Source organism: Eumetopias jubatus, unplaced genomic scaffold (genome assembly GCF_037043125.1).
Source record: "Eumetopias jubatus isolate StellerSeaLion01/CBP00866 unplaced genomic scaffold, mEumJub1_p1.0 scaffold_3, whole genome shotgun sequence".
Taxonomy (NCBI): Eukaryota; Metazoa; Chordata; class Mammalia; order Carnivora; family Otariidae; genus Eumetopias; species Eumetopias jubatus.
In genome coordinates, this window is record NW_028274809.1 from 118,991,987 (window position 1) to 119,005,672 (window position 13,686).

General features: G+C 36.8%; 1 protein-coding gene across 2 annotated transcripts in view; it reads left to right on the top strand.

Annotated features, from left to right (window-relative positions):
* LOC114212219 (phospholipid-transporting ATPase IB) overlaps positions 1 to 13,686 on the top strand; it is a 573,423-nt gene that overhangs the window by 144,133 nt on the left and 415,604 nt on the right. For both annotated transcript variants that reach the window (XM_028106999.2, XM_088022179.1), the window contains exons 11-14: positions 3,977 to 4,142; positions 8,964 to 9,091; positions 9,947 to 10,024; positions 12,723 to 12,811. In XM_028106999.2, coding sequence (XP_027962800.1) covers positions 3,977 to 4,142; positions 8,964 to 9,091; positions 9,947 to 10,024; positions 12,723 to 12,811 — 461 coding nt within the window. The remainder of the gene's footprint in view (positions 1 to 3,976; positions 4,143 to 8,963; positions 9,092 to 9,946; positions 10,025 to 12,722; positions 12,812 to 13,686) is intronic.

Genomic DNA, 13,686 nt, shown 5'->3' on the forward strand with positions numbered 1-13,686 from the left:
AGCCCGTGCAAGGCTTATTATGTATTGAGTGTTCTAGTACAGAATGGTGGAAAGACCCAGAAACATCTGCACTAGACTTGCTGTGCCTTTAGGACTGCAACAACAAGTAAAAATAATTAGCTTTCAAGAGGAATATAATATAACACCTATAGCTGGAAGCCATCTTATTTGTGAAATAACATTTTTTTTGTGTGGACTTGTGCTGCTTGACCACAGAGGGGAAAAACAATTACTTTAGGGTTCTTCTACTTTTTTGTTTGCTCTGTAAATCTTGCCTCAGTGTCTTCTCTTCAGAGTTCCCTTGTTTCAAGTTCAGTGTAGTTACATGTGGAAATATTTTCAATATTACTATTTCTATTGGTTGATTTAATGGGAAGGAGGTATCATCACATTAATTACAGCAAATACTTAGTGCCCACATGCATTGTTCTAAGCAATTTGCATGTATTAACTCATTTATTCCTCATAATGGCCCTATGAGGAAGATACTATTATTGTGCCCATTTTCTAGATGAGGACAATGAGACCCAGTGTCTAATAGTTACTGAAGTTACACACCCACCCAGTAAGAGAGAGATTTGGGATTCAAACCTATGCAGTTTGGCTCCTGAGTCCATGTTCTCACTAGTTACTCTACTGACTACTTTCTTAGGAGGGCAGAAAGTATATAAAATTCAGGTCAATTATAAACTTTTCAAACTCTGACATTTTGGCTTTTTTTTAAATTACTGTAAGTAAAATTTTTTTTAGATTTATTTATTTATTCATTTGAGAGAGAGAATGAGATAGAGAGCATGAGGGGGGGAGGGTCAGAGGAAGAAGCAGACTCCCCGCTGAGCAGGGAGCCCGATGCCGGACTTGATCCCGGGGACTCCAGGATCATGACCTGAGCTGAAGGCAGTCGCCTAACCAACTGAGCCACACAGGTGCCCTATAAGTAAAATTTTTATTAAATACATTTATCAGCACTAGTTTCATAGTTGTTTTTAATAGCAAAACATTCTAAGAAATGTAAATGACAATAGAGATGGTTCTGGAATTATATATAGCCACTTAATTCAAGTTTTTATTATTTTTATCACTATTAAAATTTTGTTGAATTAACAAACCATAAAAATAACTTTTTTGCTCTACAATTCTATGTGTTTTAACATGTGTATAGATTCACATAATCACTAACATCTTCCTGAAAGATGTTAGTTGAAAGATGCTTATTTCTATTAAGAACTCCATTGTTCAAAAGCAGAAGTATTTTCTAAGAATTTTATGGAAGAGTTTAAAATGCTAGTCAGAATTTAACATTACAAGCTCATCATTGTAAGTTGAAATGTTCAGGGAGTGGGAGTGAATAGGCAGAGCCTGACTTTCCACAAAGTGTGTGTGATGAAGTTTGGCGCTCTTGTACTGGATGAAAGAAAACTTTTCCTAACCCTGTTAATTGGCCACAACTGAACCATTGGAAAAAATCAGAAGCCAATAAACTAATGGAGTCATAGAAATGATGCTTATTGTAAATTTCTTTTCTCCCTGTGCTCCAGTGAATGTTCAGAATGATAAGATCATGAGTTTTAAAAGATGGGGATAGACAGCCTTGGAACTGGTCTGTTGGCTTCTTCCATAAGACCAGAGGTGATATGTTGTCCCCATCAACCTGTAGATGGGATTTGATCAACGGGTCAGCCTTCACTAATAGATTTCCATTTAGAAATTTAAAGGACTTTTTTTTTTTAAGTCTGTAAAGGACAATTCAGAGAACTGAAGTGAAAGGGAGAAAAGAGAATATAAAGGAAGTTGTTGCTGTGCTGTTTAAATACTGAAACATTTCAAAACGGCCAGTAAACTGATTCCCTACCTCCCTACCCTGCAGAAGACCAGGCCATGATGGTAGTATTTGTGGGTTTGGTGATAGAATTCAGGTAACCATTTCAGTGATGTTGTGGTATGAGCTTCTCTAGGGAACTTAGGGATGAATTGCTCTCTGTTTTCATTTGATTTTATTTTTATGCTGTGGTTTTATTCATATTCTTCTTTTTGGAGACATTTTCATCCTAACTCTTTTAATGATCAGATGAAAACAGTGAAGAGTACTGACTTAAGTTTTGTATAACGCACCATTTTTATGGCCAGTTAATGCCTTTCAAGCTTTCAGATCACCTGATTTTTGCAAATCGGTGTTGCCAGTAGAAAGACCAAGCTTGTGACTCATGGAGGGAGACCTGTAGACTGAAGCTCCTGTGTCCATCTGCCCCTATCTAATTCCTGGCTTCCGGTCTAACCCAGGCTCTGCTCACCTCCAGGAATGGATTATTAACATCTTCTGGGTTACTGTATTAGTTTCCTATTGCTGCCATAACAAATTATACAAATTTAGTAGCTTAAAGTAACACGAAGTTGTCACGTTACAGTTCTGTAGGTCAGAAGTCTGGTATGGGTCTCATCCATGTCACGAAGGCTGCAGGGCAGCATTCCTTTCTAGTACACTCTAGGGGGTTCTAGAGGAGAATCTGTTCCTTGCCTTTTCCTGCCTTCTAGCGCTGCCCAAATTTCTTGGCTCATGAGCCCCTTTTTCCATTGTCACAGTTGGCAGTATTGCATTTCTTGGGCTATTCTTGTGTAGTCACATTTCCCTCTGACTGTAGCCAGGAAAAGATCTCTTCATTTTCTGTTTTTAAGGGCCGATGTGATTAAACTGGACCTGCTTGTATAATCCAAGAATATTTCCCCAAGTCATAGCCTTAATTTTTTAAAATTTAAGCTTTTTTATTTATGAGAGAGAGAGAGAGACAGTCAGGGGTGGGGGAGGAGAGCAGAGGGAGAGGGACAAGCAAACTCCATGCTGAGTGTGGAGCCCAAAACAGGGCTTGCAAGATCCCAGGATCCTGAGATCATGACCTGAGCCAAAACTAAGAGTCAGACGCTCAACCAGCTGAGCCACCCAGACATCCCAGTCATATCTTTAATTTAATCATGTAAGCAAAACCCCTTTTATCACATAAAATAATGTATTTACAGGGTCCAGGTATCAGGGCATGGACGTCACTGGGGAAACCATTATTTTTCCCACCACAATTACAATCAGAACATTTTTAGTAAAATGACTTCAGGTGCATAAATGTCTGGTGCAAATAGTTCTATTGACTTTTCCAATGCTGAGAGAATATAGTTCCAAATTTTTCACCTATGTGTAGAGGTCCTTGAATCTGGCTTTAATGAATCTTTCTGAACTCACTTGCCAACACTGGCTTCTGTTCGAGCTGGAATGGTTTCCCCACCTGCAGTGAGAAATCAGACCATGCATGTTTATAGATTGCGAGGCTGTATTCCACTTTTGTTTTACTTTCCTGTCTACATTCTGTTTATGACTCAAAACTGCACTCAGATTTCTCACGGCCACTAGAGCTTTCCTGACTTTCCTGCTTTTTTCTTGTTCAGTTTTCCAAATGAACTCTGTCCATTCATTTATTTTGATACCTATTGATGTCTACACCTATTTTGCATTTTGGATGTGTATGTGTCTGTGTATGTCTTTTTTTCCTCAATTTTGAGGGGAAAATATATACTGCAAAAATAGTTCTTTGTATATTAATTATAGAGCTCTATTATTACCTTGAAGATTCAGTCTAGATTTTTATGGTACAGAATCTTTAAGTTTCTCTTGAATTAATGGCATCTTGATTTCTTTTAAACTGATTTTAAGTGATTTAGAACTTGTTTTCTAAGATTGCAAAAGTAGCTCATTTTATACTAAAATGTAATCATAAGTACAGATTGAATTATGAGTCAAAATGTGTTATTATTTAAAACTAGCTGTTGATTCAGGAGTATGGTACACTTTTTAATTTCATTGGTTATTTGGCAAAAATACAGTCTTTTATTTTTACTTGTTGAATTTGGTTAACTTACCTCCTTTTCTCCCCACTCCTTAACCCCAAGCCTGTTCTGTGACTCTTACACATTTTTCAATGCTGTTGTATAGAATTCCACAAAAGCACCCCTCAAAAGATCGAATGTTGAAAAAGTGACTAATGTGCAGATCCTGGTGTTGTTTGGCATCCTCTTGGTCATGGCCTTGGTGAGCTCAGTGGGGGCCCTGTACTGGAATGGGTCTCAAGGTGGAAAGAACTGGTACATCAAGAAGATGGGTAAGTGTCAGGATGGAGTGCTTGTTGAAGTAGAACGAAACCACTTTGGAAAACCCTTACAAGTGTGGTTTATGTGTGGTGGCCATGCCATCCTTCATTCTTTTGGCTACTCTATAAAAGGCCAGCCTTCTTGAAAGATTAGGAGTCATGTGATGAAATGAAGGATGGACACATGTGGGGATTGTTTTATATTCAAATGATTGTATTTTTAACTATTTTTTGAGTTATTTTCTTAGTGGTTGCTCTAGGGATTACAATAAATGTCTTAGTTAATCAGCATTTGCTTCAGATTAATACTAAATTCCAGTAAAATACAGAAATTTTACTCCAGTATAGATTCATTTCTCGCCCTGCGTTGTGCTATTATCATATATATTACGTCTATGTTATCAACACAGTAATCCAGTGTTATAATTGTTGCTTTATATTATTTAATATCAATTAAGCAAAAAGAAAATACACTTACAGAGTTGTTTTACATGAACCTACTTATTTACCATTTCTAGTACTCTTCATCTCTTCCACAGATTTGAGTTACCAGCTTGTGTTATTTCTTTGCTTCATGTAGCTTTATCCTCTCATTCCTTTGGGCTGTCATATATATATATATATTACAGCTGTGTATAAGGCCAGTGATGCACTTTTATAATCATTTTTGCCATGTTTTTTTAAGTCCAAAAGAAAGGATAAAAAATATGTAATTGTCTTTTATAAGACAATTATATATATAACATAACACCTGTTGTGTTATTACCTTTACTGATATCCTTTGTTTATGTGGATTCAATTCCTGTCTGGTGTCATTTCCTTTCATCCTGGAGAATTTCTTGTAAGGCAGATTGGAGAGCAACAAATTCTCTGTTTTTATCTTGGAATGTGTTAATTTCTCCTTGGTTTTTGAAGCACAGTTTTGTTGATACAGGATTCTTGTAGAATTCTTGGTTATGTTCTTTTCCTTTCAGTACTTTGCATATCCCATCCCACTGCCTTCTGGCCTCCATTGTACTGATGGGAAGTCAGCTGTTAATCTTACTTTTCCCCTTGTATGTGAGTCATTTTCTATTGCTGCTTTCAAAATTGTCCTTGATTTTCGAGTTTATTTTGTTTGGAGTTTGTTGAGCTTTTTGGATGTGTATGTTAATAATTTTCATCAAATTTGGGAAGTTTTCAGCTATTATTTATTCAAATATTGTTTCTGCCACATCTTCACTCACTTCTCTTTCTGGTAATTCCATTATGTACATGTTGGTCCAAATAATGTGACCTTAGGCTCTGTTAATTTTTCCTTATTTTGTTTTCTTTCTCTCTTTGAGATTGGGTAAGCTCTATTGATCTACATTGAAGTTTGTTTCTCTCTTCTGCTAGCTCACATCTACTCTTCAGCTCCACTAGTGATATTTTTCATTTTAATTATCATACTTTTCAGTTTCATAATTTCCACTGGGTTCTTTCTTTTATCTCTTTCTTAATGTTCTCTGATTAAACAATCTTTGTCATCATACTTTCTTTTAATTCTTTAAATGGTTTCTTTTAGTTCTTTAAATATATTTATAACAGCTTCTTTGAAGTCTTTGGTCCATCATCTGGGTCCCCCCTCAAAGGCAGTTTCTATTGCTTTTTTTCCTGTTTCTTTGTAGTTTCGTATTTCTTTGTTGTTGAAAACTGGGTGCTTTAGATAATATGTTGGGGCAGTTCTGGATTCTGTTTCCTTTTCCTCCTGGAGCTTGTTGCTGTTTTTTTATCTGTTTAGTGACTTGCCTGGAAAGATTCTGTGAAGTCTATTCTCCTGCAGTGTATAGCCTCTGCTGTTACTGCTCAGTTTTATTTCCATGTTCTGACTTTTTATTGCTTTTCAAATGTATAGTTTAAGATATATAGTGGTTTGTAGTATATTCACAGATTGTGCAACCTTTACATCTTACCTAACTTTAGAACATTTTCATCACCACAGAAAGAAACCCTATCTTCATTAGCCATCATTCTTCTCCTTGTTTTTATTTTCAAGCCTGGATTCCTAGAGGTCAGCATAGCTTAGAGGTTAGCCAGTGATTGGTGAGAGGTTGTTTGACTTATGTGTGGCTTGTAGAATGCCTTCAGTGTTTGGGGAATTTAAAGTCTGCCCACATTCAGTCAGGGACTAGTAGCTCACAAGTACCCTCTCTGGTCTCTCCTAAGCAGGTACAGCCTTATGCATGGACATGACCTTCTGGACCACCAGGGTTGAGTGTGATCTTACCAAGGTTTCTTTGGCCATTTCTTTCCATGGATATCTTTGTTTAATTTTTGGCTAGTCTTCTGGTTTGTTTGCTCCTACTAGTATTGTGAGATATTTGTCTTCCCTGATTATTAGCCACTGGAATCTCTATTGGTTTTGACAGTGCCCTCGGTGTGGCTTTTTTCATGCTGTGTTCCAAATAATGTCATCTTCCTCAGGCTGTTCCTGTCCTGAAAACCTGCCTTACTCTAGAGTACCAGCCTGCCTCACCCTGGGACAGAATTTCTTCAATATGGAGCTGGGGGCATGTGGTAGAGGGGATTCAAGCTGTCAGTCCCAACCACCCAGCCAGAACAGAATTTAAACATCATGGCTCAAGGGGAAAGGAGAGGGAAATAGCTTCTGACTTAAATGCCTAAGGTTTCCACTTAGATTAAGTAGAATTTTTGAATACATGCTTTTGAATTTTTTGTATGCACTGTGGTCAATTTCCAAGCACTTTAAATGTTTGTTTTTGATAATTTTCATCAGTTTTATTGCTTCCTTTTTTTGAGAGATTTGCCAATCTCCTTACATAGCAATTCCAAAAATAAATAAAATTTAATGACAAAATATTTTAAAAAATAAATCTGAATTTTAAAACTTTGGAATCTTTGAAGTTTTGGTTATTCTTTAAATATATTTTGGTTAAACTGATAAAACATTTTTTCCTTTTCTAATTATCTCATGCAGAAAAATCAAACACTTTTGAATGCCCAGGAGAACTATTGTTGCCACTTTACAAATATGACTGGGACTCGAGTTGTAGGTGGAGTCAAAACTCTTGGTTTTGGTTCTTAAAATTTGGATATGTCTAGCTTCAAATATGAAGATTGAATCTTTGTGTACATATATAGTTTCAAAATGTCATGATCTGGGTAAATAAACAGCATTGGCACAATCTTGGTATACAGGTTTTGTGGAAGCTGGCATTTAAATTGCCTAATTTCAAACTCCAGTACTAGCTGTATGATTCATGATGGAAGAATAGTTTTTGTGTCCCATCCATAATGCTGTCTGCTTTGTTCTCTTATGGAAAAGTTGGAGTAGCTCTTTTAAAAGCCATCAGACTTCACATTTACATTGTCACTGTTGGAGCTTTGACCTTAATTTCTATCAGATTCTGTCCTCACTCATCTCCACTTGATTGTTTTTGTTTGGCTGAATGAACTTTTATACATAGGGTCTTCCCCGAATGTGCTCTGCTTATTGATAATATATATGATGACTCAAAGTTGCTTTTGGCATGTATTCAAACCTGACATTTTAAATTTCTTAATACATAATTCTAATTGGAAGATATTTCTTCCTAAGGAAATTATACCTCAGAGACATTTGTTAACTATTGGTGCTTAGAGATCCTATTTAGCAACTACTTAGTTCAAAGGAACAAGGTTGCAAAGTAACATGTCGGAAAGAAAAGAAGCAATCGACAGGAAAAACAGAAGCCATAGAGAAGAAAATGAAGGGATGGTAGGAAGGTGAAACTACTGACTAGCTTGTGCCTACTCCCTGTTACCCTTAACCAGCCCCTTATGCTGCCATCGTACCCTCCAGAACTCGCAGGCTGAGTCAAACCACTACCATTTGACTAATTTCCTGGGGGAAAAGCTCAAGTGTGTTTTGAAGTCCTTATAAATTACTAATCTCCAGTCCTAGCCTTTTGCTATCTTGAAATACCACTTCCCCTCAAGAGGCGTCTTTGATACCAGTCAAAACTTTAGCCTGCTGCAACCTTTCCTCACCTCTTGCCAAGTTAAGCTCTTACTACTCTTTCCTTCAACCAGGGTATCATGGTCATCAGGAAAGAACTTGACCTTGTACCTCTTTTCTCTCTCCTGGTTCCTCTTCTTGTCTAAGCTGACCCTACTTCTGCTTTGGATTCTGTCCCCTAGGGGTCTTGATCCATCATTAGGGGTCCTCTTCTGTTAAGATTTTCTTTTGTTATCTTCAATAAATAGCTCCAGTCTTCCTGCTTCCCTCTTTTTGCCTGCTACCATTGATAATTTTTTATATCTTACAAACTCTTTGGAGTATCCCAGATGGACTCTTACCTTAGTAAGGTTGTAGATATTCCTTACAGCCATTTGACATGCCTGTCTTCTTTTCTACATCCTTTTTAGTTAGCTGTCTTCTCTCTTTCTGCTAAAACTTAACTAAAGCCTCTGTTCTTCTGGATGGCCTTCAGTGACCATGCCTTCCCATTAAAATAAACCTCTCCTAGTTTCAGCAATGCCCTGTGAACTCCTCCTCAGCAGATGTATGCTGCTGCATGGTCAGGAAGGGGCATGCTTGCTCCTGCTCACTCCTGCTCACTCCCCTCCCCTACAACCTCCTGTTAGAAGCCAGCCCTTTACTAGAAGAGATTGTATTAATAGTTTTTGTGTTCACAGTTCATACCATATAGTAAGTGCTCCATAACTGTTTTAACTCAAATCTCTAAATTTATACATAAGCCTGTAGACTTTTTTGGTGAACATCTTTAGAAAAAGTCCACAATAATAAGGTAGAAGGAAACTGAACGAGATGAACTAAAGTGATACAGGTACTTTGGTTTTCGTCCACAGACACGACCTCAGATAATTTCGGATATAACTTGTTGACGTTCATCATCTTATACAACAATCTTATTCCCATCAGTCTGTTGGTGACCCTTGAGGTTGTGAAATACACTCAAGCCCTTTTTATAAACTGGGTGAGTATCACAGCAGTCTCAAAGCTGAGCTGCTGGAGCAACGTCAATCAGTATTTTCTCATACTCTCTCAGAGCATCAGTCCTTCAGCTGAGCCGCCAGAAAAGGACAAATCTGGTTCCTTTATGATTGGGTCTGGCCAGAGAACTGGCAAGGGATCTCTGGCAAGGCTGTCCCTGAGTCGGTGATGGCAATAACTGGTTACCTGACACCTCAGCTTCCTAGTCTATGAAACTGGAAGACGTTGGTGCCTGTTTATTCCAGGGGTTCTTGTGAGGATTAAGGGAGATCATAGAGACAGAGAGCTGAGCAGGTGCATGCCTCCTGGTGAGTGGGGATGAAATGGCTGCAAATTCTGCTCCTGCTTTTACAGTCTAATTAGTACTGCATGAAAGGTCTCATAGGTGTATCTATTTCAGTGTGCATTGCATGTCAAAGGTCATGGGGACCATAAACTTGGATTCTGGTGCAAGAGTGGAGAGGTGTAATTTTAAAGCAACTGCCATGCCATGAAGCACTAGACTTCAGCAGCCAGTATTTGTAGACTGGGTGCTTTCATGTGCATTTTTATTTGATCTTCACAATAATCCCATGAAGGAGGGATTGGCTCCTCAGAAGTATGGGTTAGTCTAGGTCATGCAATGATCATCTCAAAACCAAACCTTCTGTATATAAATTGCTTGTTTTATTTCTCTAGCATAGTGTTTCTCTATACTAATAGCCACTGTACTTTCACCCCCAAATTAAAAATGAGCACTAATATTAAGTTATCTGTTGTAGCTTCTTTTCTGTGTTAGTCTAAATGAAGGATTAATGGTATATATTTTCTGAAGTGCCCTCCACCCCTTCTCTCTCAGGACACAGACATGTATTATCTAGGAAATGACACTCCTGCAATGGCCAGGACATCAAACCTTAATGAAGAGCTTGGGCAGGTGAGAGCCTCTTTGGGAACTTGGGTAGTGGTGACTCCAGCATCAGGGGAGACCAGTGCTAGAACCATGCGAGATTTCAGAAAAATTGTTGTCTGTGAACATGGTTTTGATGTCTGAAGAGCTATATATACAGCATTTGAAAGTATTGTGAAATAGAAATGTTAGTTGGCTTTGACCTGCTTTTTGAGGCATCAATATATTTTATTATCTAGAAGGTGCCTGCAAGAAAAATAATACAAAAAATATACTGCAGCATTACTCTGGACATTAAAATTGTTTATCAGGAATAAATGATAGTGAAAACAGTGATTCAGATATACAGGTATTGGGTAATCTTACAAAACATGGGGCAGCTAATTTGAAGGAAATAAATCTATTAAATTTCTCACACTTCTTAGATTTTGTTTCTGGAACATTCCAGGGAATGAGTTTCTTTTCTGCCATCACCCTTGAGACTCCTATTGCCTTTAATGAGTTGTGTTTTGCATTATATCTTCATCTTATGTTGAAATTACTGTAAGGAATACCCTCTTTTGAATGCATTGCAATTAAAGATTATAATTTCATCTTATACATCTTATTTAAACCTCCCAACAGCCCTAGGGGGTGGATGGTATATATGTCAGACTAAATTTGCCTCCTCTTTGAACCCTTTTACAGTTTTTCAGGTAAAGTTAATTGATCTTTCTTCTACGTCCCCATAACAGTCTCTCCAATTATGAACGCAGTAAAGTGAGAGACATGATAGTGATGGTGGTATCTGTTTCCATCTTGAGCCTTTTGAGCCCATTCGAGGGTGTGGATGTGTCTGGGATGAGGTCTTTGGTTGCCTTGGTCAGTCTAGCATAGTGCTCAATATCCCATTGTTCTCAGGACCCATTAACTGGATCCTAGTAATTGAAGTATTAAAAGTGCTCAAGTTGTATCCAGGATAATAATTCATCCTAACTGGGAATATGGGAAAAGTTTGCTTGCTCAAAAAGTTTTGAGTTGGAACTTAAGGATAAGTTAAAATTCAATAGGAGAATGAGAGCAAATCTGGATAATTCCTTATTAGAAATTTTTCATTTTTTAACATTTTCATATAATCTTTTAATTTTTTAAAAAAAGGGGCAGAAAGAAACACTTCATTGGAAGGCTGATTCTACTGAATTTTTTATACCCCTAGACTTACTTATAGTTGGAGCATGAATTACCCATACCTTACTAATATTTTTGTTTCTACGTAATATTTGATTTCTTTAGGAACATTAATAATTTTCCTTTACTTGACAGCCCTTTGATTGCTTTAAAAATAATTCATAGTGTATTTGCCTATATTGTATCATTAAGAAAAAGTACAGAATAAATAATTCACAGTATTAATCCCTCTTCCATAAAACAATAAAGCATGGCTTCCCCTTGTGATTCCTGGAGTACATCCAGCATCCAGCAGCAATCATGGCCTGAGAAACTGGAATTTTTACTGGAGACAATTCTGTTAGTTACTCTCCCTTCAACCAATCCATGACGTAATTTTCCAGTATGTTACACATAAAATGATGTTCCGTATATTCTGGCCAAACTCTTTGTTTCATAGATGTGGAAATCGGGGCCGAGAAGGATGAGGTGACTTTTCTAGAGTCCACATGACTAGTTAGTATCCAGAGCCTGAACTGGGCTACTATCCTCCTTTGATCTTGAACTCTTTTCCTTCTTGCTCATCACGTGATCCACTGGAGGGAACAGCAGTGTGGAGGAACACAACACCTGTGCATGTGGAGTTCATCTCTTTTGCATCCAGTTAATTATGTCAAAATTGACCTCCAGAAATTTTATCTTTTCACCTTTGTATATTGAGAGCTTCGTGTATTAAGTCTGTAAAATTTTGTATCTCAGAAAGTTATATATAATCTATAGCAGTCCTATGCTGCCTTCATGTAATCTTAATTGTTACTGTGATGGAGGAAGATTTGTTTGTTCTGTGTTGTTTCAGAATATGCCTTCCTAATTCAACTAGGAGTGGAGTGATTAAAAAATATTTGAGGGTTGCCAAAGTTTGAGCTTGTTGTCTTGATATATTGAACACTAGACTGGAGTGCTGTATGAGATTGTGGGAATAGGTTGGAGAGTGATCTGTGTCTTTGAGATGCCTAATGGTAGAACTTAGTGCTTAGGCTTATAGATCGACAGGGCTCCAGGCTGTTACTGAAGCCTCCTTTGCACATTTCCGCAGAATTCAATTCTAGGCTTGGTTAGTGGAAAAGGTTTTTAAGTGGTCTAAGCATGAAAATATATTAATTTTATAATAATATATAATTGTATATAATTATAAAATATATTTTACTGTAAGGATATTTACCATTTACAATTAATAGAGATTTTTGACTTTCTCTGCTTGACTTATTTCACTTAGCATAATCTCCTCCAGTCACAAACTGAGGGTTCTAGAGGGGAGGGGTGGGGGGATGGGTTATCCTGGTGATGGGTATTAAAGAGGGCACGCTCTGCACGGAGCACTGGGTGTTATACGAAAACAATGAATTGTGGATCACTACATCAAAAACTAATGATGTATGGTGACTAACATAACATAATAAAATAAAATAAAAATAAAATTAATAGAGATTTTGAAAAATATAGAAGGGGAGGCATGATCTATTGGTCTCTGCATCTTAGCTACATTGTTGATGTATGTTTCCTCTATTCTTTGATTTAGGTGAAATACCTATTTTCTGATAAAACTGGAACTCTTACATGCAATATCATGAACTTCAAGAAGTGTAGCATTGCTGGAGTAACCTATGGGTAAGTATGTTTATCACTTACTAAAAATTTGATTTGTATTCTTCCAACATTTATTTTTAGCTGCTTAACCAAATGCCTTCTTGATATTTTCAAAGGATATTTATAAGGGATTTAGATATGTAATTACTACTGAACGTATTTAATATTTAATGGGTCCCAACTTTGAACACTTAACCAGTTTATTCTGCAAATATTTACCTAGTGAGAAATCCCTGGACTTAATGCTATAAATTTAATTTTAAAACTTTATTCTATAAATTTATATTTATAACCTAATAATTATAAATGTCTTACTCATATTTTGATCTGAATACCTGTCTTTTTTTATTGGTGTTTAATTGATATGTAACGTTATTAGTTGATTCAGATGTACAACATAATGATTCAGTGTTGGTATATACTGCAAAATGTTCACCACAATAAATCTAGTAGAATTTATTTTTTCTTGTGATGCAGCATTTAAGGTCTATTCTTTTAACAACTTTCAAATATGCAATATAGTATTTATTATTAACTACAATCTTAATGTTGTATGTTAAATTCCCATGACTTATTTATTTTATAAAGGGAAGTTTGTACCTTTTGCCCCTTTCACCCATTTTGACCACTCCCTACCCCGTGCCTCTGGCAACCACTAACCTGTGCTCTGTATCTATGAGCTGCTGCTGCTTTTTTTTTTTTTTGAGTGCACGTATAAGTAAGATTATGTGGTATTTGTCTTTGTCTGACTTATTTCACTTAGCATAATAGCCTCAAGGTCCATCCATGTTGTCCCAAACGGCAAGATTTCCTTTTAATGGCTGAATCATATTCCATTGTGTATATGTGCCATATTTTCTTTATCCATTCATCCATTGATAGACTGAGGTTGTTTC